Source organism: Xiphophorus couchianus, chromosome 6, assembly GCF_001444195.1.
Source record: "Xiphophorus couchianus chromosome 6, X_couchianus-1.0, whole genome shotgun sequence".
NCBI lineage: Eukaryota > Metazoa > Chordata > Actinopteri > Cyprinodontiformes > Poeciliidae > Xiphophorus > Xiphophorus couchianus.
Window position 1 is genome coordinate 13,563,313 of NC_040233.1, and position 15,065 is coordinate 13,578,377.

Genomic DNA, 15,065 nt, shown 5'->3' on the forward strand with positions numbered 1-15,065 from the left:
ATTTAGACAAAAACATTAACCTAATCTTTTTTAGGAGTTGTGCTTGATCTGAGCCATATTTATTGATCCAGTTACTATTAATTTATTTTTAACTTCAGATCGTTTTGTGAGAATGAATGCAATTATCATTAAATAGTTTTCTTTCTAATCTTTTTTTACCCCATTCTGTTTTATATCTTAATTATTCAGATTTTCTGGCCACACCTTTCTGGGAGCAGGCCCAAAACCCCATGGAGAAGATGGGGAGGATTCATCTTCTGGCCTGCAAGTAGATTGAATGGATGGATGGATGGACTGAAAAATAGGCATTCATTGTTGTTTTTTTCCCTGTGAAATACTGAACCAACACCACTGCTAACTATAGTTGTTGGTCTAAATCAAAATATTATTTGCATTTGATTATAAAGTTTGTGACTTCTTTAAATTGGTTATGAAATACCTATTGCAGTGATAAAATACTGCCACTAAGTGGCAATATGGGTGAACATAAAAACTGCTGGATATAGGTTAGGTGGAAAGAAAGAAGGAAGGAAGGGAAGAAGGAAAGAAGGAAGGATTGAAGGAAGACTGGAAGAGAAACAGATATTAAACCCTAAAACTGAATCTCTCCTCAAGCCACATGCCTACATGCCGAGAAGGGCACGGATAACTGAGGTTAGAGGTCTGGGGGGAGACACAGGGACAGTTGGTGTTTGGACGGCAGACAAGGGCAGGCAGGGGCAAAGCCAGCAGAGTTAACTATGCCCGAGAGCACAGCCGGGTGGAGTGGACTGTGATCTCCTGGTGTGGTGTAACCACCTGTTTGCTTGTCTGCTTATGTTTAACTGATCAAAATAACATCAGCTAATGCTATATGTTGACATTATTTTTTATAGTAAACTGGCAAAAAGTAGTCAAAACAGGTTGACCTGTTTTAAGGTCAGAGCACAGTGTATTCTAGTTTATATGTTTATTCAACCCACATACATAGGACAGAGGTTCTGCGAGGGTGTTGAGTGAGGAAACTAGAGTTCATGGTCTGCTGCTGCAAGGAGGTGGGGGTACATGGAAGTACTTCTCACACTTGTCCTTTACCATGAACTCATGCAGACAAATTCACAAGACACACCAGAGCACACTTATCATGCATAAGGGAAATGACTTTACAGACACATAACCACAGATGATCCCCTGACACTCAATGAGATGAACATTTGAGAGCACACTGCATAGAGCTGGATTAGGAGTCGGCTTTAACTGCAGCTACCCTACACCAGAATAACATATATCGCATGATGTACTACAAACCTGAAGTTTATGAAAAGAGAGAGAAGGTAAAGAGAAGAAGGACAAAAGTTGTTATGCAAATGAAGGCAAGCAGATGGTAGGATTGATAAACACGTGGACAAAATGGCCTTCTTGGCGGAAATCCCAGTCATAGCTATCGTGCTTGCCATGAGCAGGCATATATGTCAATCAAGAACAGGTTGGAAAATTGTACACATGACCATAAGGCAGCCAATGAGATGAATTTGAAAATTCCAGTTTGAGGCAATTGGTTCTTCACCAATTGAGTAATTTATTATGATATATACAATATAACTTGTCTAATCAATAATTTCAATTTCTTTCATGAGTGACCTTTCTTAAACAACACATCACTAAGAAAGATGAAGGCAGATGGTAATTTTTATCTGCCTTCATCAGATACAAATTATATCTGATATCTGAACCAATATATCAGATATAAAAACTGACATCTTGGTTTTTAGATATCAGTATTTTGTGCTACTCCCTAACTTGGACTTTTCCAAATTTACTCTGACATAAGGATTTAGCTGGTGCTAGTAAACATCAATGTGGGAGAAAAGAAAAAAAATAAATAGGGATCTCAATTATGCATATGGGATCCTACAGGTTCAATCTTAGGACTTTAAACCTTTTTGTGACTGAATTTTTTTATCTGATTGGATCAGATTCACTACTTATAAATTAAGTGAACCTATTTGACTTGGATCACCTTAAAAAGTTGCACTATTTGCGTGCATAGTGACAAAGCATGCAGTCTGAAGTCCCACAGTACTTCACCTGAATAACAACTTTTTCTGAGGGCTGATCAAAGGAAATTGTTCCTACTTCTTCCCTCTGATGTTGACTGGAATGATTGTATTGTTATGGGCTGCGTTGCTATGGGACTAACTGGTAAAATTAGGCTCATCACAAGTCTGCCTGGTGATGCTTTTAACAAGAAATGCAACAGCTCTGCAGGTAATCATTTTAATAGAATACGTCAACTGGACCATACAGATTTTGGAAAACTTGGCTCGAATTGATCATAGAAGATCTTTGTTTATGATTTTCTTCACAACCCATGTTCTCTTATGTTTACTGTTCTTATATTGGATATTTCTGGAATCTATTCTGTGTTCGTGAAAACAAGGCATTTCATTAATAACATTTCTTTAAAGAAGAAAACTACAAATAGACATACCCTAAGGAATTCTGCTCAAGTGCCTTGTGTGATGCCCCTCGAGGGATGAAGACGTACAAGTAGTCACTTGTACGTACACCCTGGGTCTGGGGGGAGACACAGGGACAGTTGGTGTTTGGACGGCAGACAAGGGCAGGCAGGGGCAAAGCCAGCAGAGTTAACTATGCCCGAGAGCACAGCCGGGTGGAGTGGACTGTGATCTCCTGGTGTGGTGTAACCACCTGTTTGCTTGTCTGCTTATGTTTAACTGATCAAAATAACATCAGCTAATGCTATATGTTGACATTATTTTTTATAGTAAACTGGCAAAAAGTAGTCAAAACAGGTTGACCTGTTTTAAGGTCAGAGCACAGTGTATTCTAGTTTATATGTTTATTCAACCCACATACATAGGACAGAGGTTCTGCGAGGGTGTTGAGTGAGGAAACTAGAGTTCATGGTCTGCTGCTGCAAGGAGGTGGGGGTACATGGAAGTACTTCTCACACTTGTCCTTTACCATGAACTCATGCAGACAAATTCACAAGACACACCAGAGCACACTTATCATGCATAAGGGAAATGACTTTACAGACACATAACCACAGATGATCCCCTTTTCACTCAATGAAGTGAAAAACATTATAGAGATAGAGGGATGAATTAGACACAGACGGATGCTTTTAGGGCTTTATTTCTATTAACTATAATAATTTTCCTCTTACAGATAATTAAAACACAGTATTTAAGAGTAAAATATTACATTAGACCAATAAAAAATGTAGGTACAGAAAGGTGGACTGTATGAAAGATATTTATAATATTTACTATTAATTTCAAATAGTTGCTATTTTTGAAATGAACTTTTAAGCTGGCAAATGAGCCTCATCTGGGAACACATATTTAAATTTTTTGATTATAAAGCTGCATTCATGTTTTCATGTCATCATACTTTAGATAGAACAGACTATTCTCTTGCTTTGCCTGCATATTGTGTTACAGTGTTAGTTTACCCATGTTCCAAACATTTGCAAACTGCGGAATGTTTATCTTTTTTTACTTGGTAACAAAGTTAATGATGATTGCATGGCAAAATGGTTTGGACCAAGACCTGAAACATGGGCCAAAAATTGAGCCATAGCAGAAATAAATGAAGGTGCTTCTTTTCTAAAATGATCCAACTCCACACCTACAGAGCTTAGTAGAATCTGGCAGCCATTTTTGAATCAAATCCAGTAGAAATTTAGAGCTTGTATGTGTAATAACTTATGCACAACCAGACAACACTGGCTTTAATTATGAAAATATTAACTATTTCTCACAATGTACAGACTATTTAGGCTGTTGGTTTGCTAAGTTTTTACTGTGATGCTTTAATTTGGCTTGGAGTACCGTTGTTTGATTAAGGAACAATAGCAATTGTAGAACCGGATTGTTCCGTATTTTTATTATATTTCTCTGTTTGGCTGCAGGTCAACTATGCATAAATGAATGAAAATATGGCAGAACTTTCTCTTTATTTTGCACCCTTAGCAGAGGCAACATTCCCAGCACCACTCAGGGGGGCTCCATTAAGGAAGGCATGATACCAAAACCCACCCGGAATTCAAGGAACGTTTTCCCTGTGGTTTCAGGTTACCAAGTCCACACGTTAAACACAGATCCCACACACATATACACCCGCACACATATAAGTGCCTACACAGTAGCACTGTACTTTTTGTTATTTTGACAGAAGTTGAGTTGTTGGCTTTTCTTCTCCCCTCCCATGCCTGTCATTCATTTTCGTTTTAAAACTCACATTCTTCTTCCTGTGGGTTGTGTAAAAACTTGGACTTGAGCTTAAAACTTCAGCTTGACCCTAACCACCCGCCTGTTAAGATTCTCACTTTATTGATAAATACCACACGGTGAAAGTTTAACCTTATATGCACATTTATACACTAAAAGCACACAAGAACCTTGGCCAGAGCTCACCATTGGCCTCAAATTCCAAAGTATATGTAAACACTGCATCCCTCAATATTCAACAGCTTTTGGGTCAAAAATCTGTCAACTCTAAATCACAACTCATTTTCATTCACTGTATCCATCAAGAACAGGAATGCAGGCTCCTAAAATAAAGTCGGAGCAGAGATTTGTAAATTATAAGTGTTCACTCTGTGTGAGTGACTGTACAAAGTCAGATCTGAAGGTCGGTGTCCTGCATACTTTGAATGTTTCCCTGGTTCAACACCCCTGAATCCAATGAATAGTTCTTTACCAGGCTTCTGCAGAACAAGATTGCCTCCAGAAAATTTTCAAAACGGCGGTCAAATGTATGCCACTGATAATCTTGAGATACATCATAAGAACTCAGTCTTTAAGGCAGATACTGATGTAATTTGCACGGAGATTAAGGGCAGAGCCAAGAAATTGTCATAGATATTTAAAAGTAGGTCAAAAATAAGAGATCTACAGCTGGACATCAAAACATCTAGTTATTTAGATGTTTACTTTGCTCAACAAAAAGCCAACTGTATGTTAACATTATTTGACAAGAGTTGAAGACGGAAATTGCTCTCAAGGCAAAATGCCCTTTGAACAAAGGGCATTTTTTTTACTTATAGAGGTGCAATGACCGTCATGTTTTTTTTTAAACTAATGATTACAGTATCATTTTATGATACATAGATGTAGAGCTAGTGAACAAACTGAAACACTTAAAACATCAATTAAGAGACCAGACATGCAGAGACAGTTTTTATTCATGACAAGCACCATAGAGTGTATGCCAAGAACCAGCAATCACTTCACCACATAGCTGTGGTGGTTCATCAAATATTTTCATCCACTGACATTTTAGCGTAAAACTCTGCACATTATCAGCAACTGACATTTGGAAGAGTACTCTTAGTTTATTGACAGAATGCTTCAGAATTTGTGTAGGGGTGAACAGAAATGTTTAGAAGGCTAACACACACCTCTCACACATAGACAGAGAACATTGATATACAGACTACCACTGGCTGGCCACCAAAAGCTAAAAGACTTGAAATAGGATCATAGAGGCATAAAGCCACAAAGATAACTCTTTTAAAACTACTTATTTCCCCTACCGCAGTCATACATCTCTCATCTATTCCAGATTTTAAATCAGCTTTTCTTGTTTGATTGACACTTTTATTATCCCTCCTGTTCCCAATTGCTCCACTTCCCATCCTCCTCTTCCAATTTGAGTTTGATGTCTTTCCACTGGGCAGCGATTGGTGAGTCAAGTTTACCTTGTCCAATATAAACTGCTGTCATAAAACATGTCAGTCTATTGTGGCACTTTAATTATATGAGGTCAACCCACTCCACCGTCTAAGGACACAACATTATAGGAGAAGCTGGAAACCTTTTGCTTGCACAAATGAGATGATGAGAATAAAACGAGCTAGAAGGCAACCTCACAAAAATGTGCAGAGAGGCATAAACACGGGGAAACTGAAATACACAAAACACTCATTACTGAGAGAAACGTGACAAGTAACACATTTGCAAAGGAGTGCATAATGGTGCACGTTGCACATCAACAACACAAACACATCTTCTGCAATAATGTTTTTACCGTTTATAAATGTCATCAATCCAAACTCACAGTCCAAACATGTTAGCACTGAAAATAAATAAGTCAAAGACTGACATGTGATCACTGCTATTTTCCCCTTTCTTCAATTACACAGACAAACACGCCCCCGCACACCCCGGCACATGCACGCACACCTAACCACACAGTCCAAGAGTTCAATTTGGAGGGTCAAATTGAGGCCCTAAACTCTTGTGCAGGGTTATGGGAAAGGAACCGGCCACAAACTCTAATCCAAAAACAAGTCTAGGAGAAATTCAGAAAGGACAGATGAAAAATACTGAAGAGGTTAATCATAAAATTAAACAAAAAGGGGTTTTCTTCAGTCCTAAAATGTGATATATCATGTCAGCTGCTCCTTGTTCCAATTCAGTGTTTTCTTTTTTTTTTGCTCAAGTACCCATCTGACCTATCTGACCGAGCAGACATTTAATGTTTCTAAATACAAGAAAACCCCTCTTAAAGTTTTGAGTGTTAAATGTTTTTTCTCCCACAAATATACACACATTTATTATCCTTTCAACTTATGCAAGCCATTTTGATGAATTCTCAAATTTTTTAACTAAGCTCCTTTCAACCCAGGAGACTGATAGAAAAGCCGGGGGAGACAAAATGTATGGCTTGACAGAACAGAAGGGAGTGGAGTGTGAGGGGTGAAGACTTTGCCCGGTGTACCGTTCTTCCTGCTTCTCCTCACAATGAGCGGAATAGATTCCAGATGTCGAAATGATAAACAAATGGACTGTCATAACCTTATAAAAATGCAAGGCATTCAGAAGCACTTGCATTGCTGTATTGTCTGTGGACCATCTCTTTGTCTTAATCTCAAGTCTTTGGACTCAACCCCAAAGAGGAGTGCTGAGTTATTACTTTTTTCATTCATTCTGAAGATCACATATGTGCAACACACCAGAATGTACAGAGCAATCTTAGAATAACTTAAAATTCTCCATGGTTGAAGTGTCAAATTACTCTAAACATCAGTCTCACATTATACACAAACATTAAGAAAAAAAAAGAAAAAAAAATCACTTGCTAATTTGTGTAATAAATGTGTCCTCCTGCAAAGATCAAAATACCCAGAGGAATGTAATCTACTGTATTCTAGAACTTCACCTTCTCATAAGGTGGCAGGTTATTGGAATAACTCTGCTGCACATTTTGTTTTTACTATCCTTTTAGAAAGTTGTTGAAACTGAGAAATTGTGCAGTTTGAAGGAAGAGTCTTGCCTCTACTTGCTGTTTGGACAATTGTTTGCTTGACTGTTCGTTTGCTTGTAATAAACTGTTGAGAATACTGAACAGTAACATGGAGAAGGAGAAGAGGTAGGGAGGTGTGTTTGTGTGTGTGAGTGCTTGGGGGTGGGTGTGGGCATGCAGGCGTGTGTGTGTGAGGGGGGTTTAAACCATTCCATTGATCAAAATGGGTAATGTTAGAGCCCGATCAGCTGGCCTCACTCAAAGCTGGTGTTGTGTTTCAACGAACACCGAGAATGGGAGAGAAAGAGGAGGCAGGCAGCTTCAGCACAGACACAGCAGGTCTGGAGAAATTGAACGATGGCAATTTAAAACTGTGAAAAGACTTGAGTGTTGGATCCCGTCACCTGTCTCACTTTTTCATGCAAGTGTTAAAATATCCCCCAGGAGTGTGACACCCAGGAAAGCAGGGAGGGAAACGGTAGTCTGGACAGTACCAACACATTCTTCAATATAATCAGTTCAGGAACAACCAAAGCCAACTTGGTCCTCTCTTGATCCTGAGCCTTTCTGTCATACTTCTAATGATTTATTTTTAACCTCAGTCATGAATCTTTTTTTACTCTGCATCTTTGTCTTCAATCAAATCAGTAGATGAGTCGGGGGTCTCTTCCTCTCCCATGTTTTTATGTCTGTCCCAAGTCAAGAGGTGAGATTGAACCAGAACAAGGCTGCAGATCCAAAAAGTCTTGGTCCCATGCGCTTACGGCAAATATGAAAAAAACTCTTTGGGATTCTGCAGTAACTCTTCAACCTTAACATGAACCCGGTGAAGGATAATGTGCTTTGGAAAACGTTCTGCCTTTCAAAACACTGACAGAAACACCACAAGGGACGTTACTTTCACAATTCCTTTTCACTCTGTACACCTCAAACATCCAGCACAAGTAAGTCATGTTATCTGTAGAAATACTCTGATGATTGTACATTTGTATCAGAGAGGGGCAAGCAGCCAAGTGCAGAGAATGTGTGCACTGCTTTGTGCCATAGTGTGGGAACATTCATCCCATCTTCCACATCAACAAAGCAAAGAAGATGATTGCATAATTCAAAAGAATAACTTTCTGATTAGATACTTTTGGTAATATGTATCAATCAATCAATTAAATCAATCCAATTTTATTTGTATAGCACTTTTCAGTTACCAGGCATTTCCAAGTGCTAATTGGGGGGGACTCAGTGAGCATTTAACTTTTACCCTTTTTGTCAGTTGATAGTTTAACATGGACATCAAAATGAAATAGTTATGTTTTCTTAATGTTACTACAAAAGTAACATATCCTGTTTGGATACAGCAAAAACTGTTAGTTTTGCACCCTGTCGCCACACAAAAGCACTATGTGAAATGCAATCTCATCCAAAGTGACACGCATAATACTTCAAAGCTGAGAGGGGACTGACAAAACTGTCTTTAGAATTTTTAGATCTATAGGATTAGTTAAAAACAAACACTGTCACCACCAAAGTGCCTCAAAAAGGCAGGAACTGGCCCAATTTATAAGTCATAATTTGTTCCAAAAATCTACAGAATTAAAAAAAAAAAAAAAAAAAAACTCACTAATTTAAAAATTAGAAAACATTTTGTTCCTGATTTTCCTGAAAACATGCAACACAAAAAAAATACCTATGATGGTGAAAATGTTAAGAGATGTCAGCAGAGGTCGAGATGCTCTTTACAGCTGCTGGCACTCACAACTCTGTCATCAAATGTTGAATGAAGAGAAGAAGGGGATTTCAACCTCAAAAGTCTTTCATAGGCTTTGAAGTTGAAATTGTGTGTCTGTGGATGCATGCTCCTCATCTGAGCCCTTGTGAATAACCTCCCAGCTGTTCACAAGCTTATGGATCCCATGTGGATTGATACATCTCTTGCTTAGGGAAAACCAGCATGTCATTGGAGGACTGGTGTGGACTCACACCTTTGCATCTCTCTTTTGGACCTGTTTCCGCTGATGTGATTTGTTAGTCTCTGCTACATTAAAATGTTGCTAATGTGTTTCTTGTTTTTACTTAACACAATTGCTTCTTTTGGTTGTATTGCTGCTATTCTGACGTAGCTTTCCCAAGAAAGGTCCAAGCAGTGGGAGAAGTTATGGCAGTGATGTCCGAGTCTTTCCCATGCAGACTCATAGGAGGGCCTTTGTTCCCCCTCCATGCTTTGGGGGTCTCCACAGCGGGACTGTGCCCCACTCTACTGACTCCACAATGGGTCTTTATGTTGCCAAGGCCCCCCTCCACACTTTCACTCCAACATACTTGCCTCATCAGGGGCACCCCAACGCAAAGGGGGCACCACGGCACCAAAATGACGACTCTTTTATCATGCCCTGCTCGGCCCTCTTTTCTCTGTCATGAATGCCAACAGAGTCAGATACAGGGAAAGAGAGTAAGTGAAGGAGCAAGGCTTGTGAGTGTTGCCAAATGTCTCAGTGGGGCACTGTTTTCTCATTCAAACCAGAAACACTTGACACCACAAGCAATGACCTGGCAATCAGCAGGGATTGTGTGATAACAGACTGTTACAGCTCTGTAGTACAGTTAATGAAAAACCAACACACTTGGGAGTAAATGACACAAACTCAATTCACAACTGGTTGTTCATAAAGACAAAGGAGGGAACTTGCTGAATTTCTCTTTTGCAGAAGTTGATAAATAAATATAGATGCCCCATTCTCCCTTCTTTATAGGTTTATAAATCACAAATTTCCAACACAGATATAATATTTTAATCACTGTGTACTAAAATATTGCCACAGGCCCAGTTTACTGGTAGTATGTTCAATAGAGTACCTTGCCAAAGAAAAAGCAACTCCACAGCATACCCGCGCCACCACTATACTTCACCACTGGGATACTTTGGTTATTTGTAGTATTAGTTCTCCTCCACACTACATACTCTTCTTGCACATAGGCAAGTAGTTTAGTTTTGAGCTAAACACCAGTCACTAAACACAATAAAAACCAACATCCAGTGCACCTCTTGCTGAGCACATTGTCTTACCAAGTACATAAGTAAAGCCAGGCCAAACCCGGATGTTGAACAAGGGCAAAATGATAAAGCCACACACACACGCGCCCACACACACAAGGGGAAAATTAATTCATGGGATCTGCATATTTTTCTGTGTTCTGGCAGTACCAATTGAACTGAAGTTACTGTGGTTGTTAAAAATTGGATAGTGTGACCTTGTCATAGCTGTGGAGGTAGTTTTAAGAGTGTTTAAGAAACTGATCCAGAATTCAGAAACAATTACAGATTTGAGTTGGCTCAGTAATTGGCATAATTTTCTTCATATGTTGAGTGAGAGGCAGGAGAGCCACACACTGAGCAAGCCCTCTGGTCTCTTAGAGATGCACCCAAAACCATCAGCAGGAAATTAGTTCCAAAGCTATATCCATAAATCAGCACAAAATGAAAATCTCAGCAGAAAACAATTAAATCACTGACACAAACACAAAGAAAACCAGAGCCTTATGACTTTTTATCCTGCCAGCATTCAGTCAATAGGGAGATGGATAATAATAACTTCCTTATTTGCACAGTGCTTAACAGCAGCCAGTCACACTGACTCTCAGCCTGACAATTTTATATCTCTTTATATCTCAATTTTATATCTCTCCTCCCTGACCCTTCAGGTCAGGGAGGAGAGATATAAAGTCAAGATATAAAAATAATATTGTCACAGCTAGCTGTTAAGCATTTAACTTTTAAGAAAAGTAAATCATATATTAGAAGTTATACCACAAGTGATGTTTTTTTTTTGTGTCAAACATAGAAAGTAGGTTTGTTCTTTGTCACTGAAAACACAAGTTAATCAGTGATGCAAACAATGGAGACACTAGAAAGATTTCTCTTACCTTTCTACGACACCATTACCACCCCAGCAGGTGGAGTCGTCCACTATATACTCCCCTTCACACAGCATCTCTGGCAATGTATTGAAGAAGGATTTATAGCGTTGCAGTTGCCCTAAGAACTCCCTAATGGAAAAACAGAGAGTCAATAGAATGGTTATTATTGCTATATGACAATGACTTAAAAATTTTAAAACAGAATTTTGTAGTCATCTGCAAGATTATACCACGAAGAACCTCAGTATATGCCATTGTGCTCTGGAATAGTTGAAGTAACAACAAACACTAGTTTAATATTTTTTCTGACAAGGCATGCATGTGATAAATACAAGCGATGATGTTGACAGTGGCAGAAAGGACAGCCCATGAATATGACTGCATCAGCACATTTTCTTAGTTGCACTGTGTAGTGCTGCCAACAGATGTTATCAATGTAGTTCCTGTCATCTATTGCAGAGCAAAGGCAGAACTTTTTGACCTGACTCAGATTGTCTAAGCCCATAATGAGAAGCAAAAATGATGGGTTAGATGCTAAGACAGCCAATGAAAGGGTTTTAGATTTGATTCAAAATTCAAGTCATTTTCCTTGAATTCTTTCATAGTTTGTTGTGTTTCAAGTGCAAAATCTGAAGTGCATAGAAAATGTTTGATAGTTTTCTATTTATTTTACTGACAAAAAGTGCTTTTGTTTCTATTCTCCACTACTCTGAGACCCTAAATAAAAACTCTTACAACTGTTTTCCTTCTGATTTCACCTAATATGTGTAAATTTTTTAATAAATATTTGTGAACAAATGCATCACTGACCTAAATAAGGTTTTTATGAAGGGTAAAGTGATAAAACAACTCAAACTTTGAGCAACTAAAGGAGCATTATTCAAATTATCATCTAAAAATAACAAAGAATATGGCATAACCAAAACAACAAGGCATTATACTAACTCTGAGCACACCCAAGTTGCATAAATCCACATCTTTGAAGGGGTAGCTTGTTGATAGGGCAACTATTTTTTATGCACTCCACAAGTTTGACCATTATTAAAGATTGGCAAGAAAGACCCACAGTTAAAAGAAAGTATTAGTATTTCTCAAATATTTATTTTCTCCATCAAATGGAAATATAATTAAAAATCTCTGTACATTGAGAATTCCCATATTCACTGTGTGTTTGTGCACAAACTTGGTCGACAAATGTGACTGAATCAAATTCTGATATTGCACATTTAATTCTAAACACATGGAACTAAAATGGTAAATAATCTCCAAAATCTTATCCTCCCAGTGAAATATGTGGCAGCATCATGTTGTGTGAATAATTTATTCAATAGGGAAAATAAAGGAGGTCAGAAATGATGGGAGGTGGAGCTAAAAACAGGGTAATCCTGGGAAACCCCCCCCCCCCCAAAAAAAAAACATTAGAGGGTGCAAAATACTTGAGACTGGAGTGAAGGTTTGCTTCCAATAGAAAAACTGTTAAAGATACAGACTGATTTACAATGGATCAAGGGTTATGTGTTAAAATAGTAAACTTAAAGTCCAGGCCAAAAGCCAATTGAAAATCCATACAAGAGCTAAAGACTCTTGGTCACAAAAACAATCTGTCCAATCAGATTGAACTTTAACTAAGAATAATGGGTAAGGATTTCAATCTGAATTGAGAAATACTTAAACTAATAATACTAATAGAAACATGTCATACACTTTAAAGTTTGAGATACTGTTGTGCAACCCCAGTCTGCTTTAAATGTGTCAAAAACTTTATCCTTTATCCTCGACATGTTTGGTGTGTTCCTGATGGTATTTGTTCATAATTGCACATGATGTACTCTTTAACAATCAAGCAAACTTCTCAAGCCAATTGGTTGCACTAAATTCTATGTAAGGGTTTCATGGTTACTGAAAAGAAATGCATTATACATTTTTTTCATTCCCTTTAGGTTAGTCTATCACAAACAATGTAACAAAAAAATGTGTATTTAGAATGTAACCAAACTGAAAGTTATTTTGATAGAAACTGCTTCTATTGCAGGAATCTCATAATATTGAATAAATAACGAGGAAAAACATTGCCTTGGGTTTATGCTTACCTAGAGAGTGTTCTCAGATTAGGATTATTGGTCTTGGAGGGCTTCAGAGGGAATGGACTGGGAATAATGGGAATTGGAAGCAGGAGAATGCAGGGAGGTGAAAAGGGGGCATGGAGAGATAAACAAGAAAAAAAAAAGGTTGGCATGACAGGGGATGAAGGGAAGATGAACAAAGTACACACAACTGACTGTGGTAGAAAGTGATTATGCACATGCAGAGTTGTCAAACCAAATATGAATTAATAACCAATTTCAACCAAAATAACAGGAAAATTAAACAAAAAATGGAATATAATTCATATTATAGTCACCAAATCCACTCAAACAGTTATCAGCACATGTGCAAACAGTTGAAATGCACAATTAAGACAAAGTACTGCTGAATGTTTTGATTTACTTTGTACAAAAAAAATGCTAGGCTCTATCATCTTTCACATTTTCCAACCACTGTTCTTCTTTTGCTGCTGTGGCTTTGAAGTCTTCAGGGCTCACACGAGCTCTGGTCAGAGCTGGCAACAAGCGGGTGAACTGGATTGTGTTGCTATGAACGGCAGTGGCAGTGCCATGCCAGCCGTGACAGCTAGGCTTGGCATCAGTGCAACGATTCACAGAGTGGGACGAGGTCAAGCACTCAACAGTGCTTTAGTTCATTTGTGTGTGCTTTCCAATGCGGCACTGGCTGGCATGCAGTGCTGGTGGTGTGGTCGTCTGGGTAAACAGGAAATTGTGTGGTCTGTCAAGATTGATCTTACCAAGGCTCCGCCTGCCTACCAGCTGCTGTGGGCACACGATGGTCCAGGAACCAGGTGGGGAGTATGGGTGGTGCTGGAGAGAAGTTACTTTGTCTGTGTATATGCGTTTGAATCCAACTAAACACTGGAGAACAGTGTGAAGTGACGGAAGCTGTAATAGTTTTGAATCAATGATATCCAACCTCTTAATCTATGACAAATCTAACAGTACAGCGAATATATACATAAGGTTCAAGCATTTCTTAAGTTTGTTTCACATTAACTCAAAGCTTCTGCCTACCTTTTTAAGTGGGCAAACTTTGTTAGCTTCTCTACTGGTAAAATATGGGAGGAGGAGGAGGCAGATGGAGAAGGTGAAGTTAAGGTTGTGGAAGAGGTTGTGACCTCTGGTCTCATAGACCACATGCTTGGGGGTTCCCGTGTAGACAGGCCACACACCTTGTCCACCTGTGGAGAGAGCACAGCACACACACCTGCTAAGCAAGGAGAATGTATGAATGTGTGGGTGAAGCTACAGGGTGGCTTGCAAATCCTTCACTGACACCTACAAATTTGAAAGTATTAAAAGCAAGTGAACTATGAGATATATGGGATCTGTCTCAGATAGAGAATGCCATTTTGGTTGTCAGATAAGTAACTAAAGTAAATGCAAAGGTGTACATAAAAACAGAGAAGTGATGAAGTAAAAACAGTTACAATGAGTGATTTAGTGCCTGAAGGGCTGACAGTAAATTTAGAACATTCCACTACATCATGGAGGTAAGCGCACGTGTGCACATTTGGCAATGGTAGCAAATATCTCCTGTGAGCAATTAAACCTTGCAGCAGAGGGGAGGTGAAAGCAGGATCTTTGAAGAAAAAGGGACAAAAATCAATGCTGTCTCATTGGCTTAATAGCCTTGAGGCAGTGTTGTTAAGTGATCTTCAATTAGTAAAAGAGCCAGATTGTGATGGCTTTTCTGTGCTTGACTGAATAGGTCCTTAAAATGATCAGTGCCAGCACTGCTTTATCTACAGAGATGAGTCATTGTCCAACTGGACTTCACAATACTTTTTT

General features: G+C 38.7%; 1 protein-coding gene across 2 annotated transcripts in view; it reads right to left on the reverse strand.

Annotated features, from left to right (window-relative positions):
* Positions 1-15,065, reverse strand: part of gpc5c (glypican 5c) — a 98,489-nt gene that overhangs the window by 42,078 nt on the left and 41,346 nt on the right. The window contains exons 4-6 of one of the 2 annotated variants that reach the window (XM_028021276.1): positions 14,289-14,455; positions 13,257-13,313; positions 11,173-11,295 (exon numbers count right to left, since the gene is read on the reverse strand). In XM_028021276.1, the coding sequence (XP_027877077.1) occupies positions 11,173-11,295; positions 13,257-13,313; positions 14,289-14,455 (347 nt within the window). The remainder of the gene's footprint in view (positions 1-11,172; positions 11,296-13,256; positions 13,314-14,288; positions 14,456-15,065) is intronic. The other variant, XM_028021277.1, reaches the window with a different exon arrangement.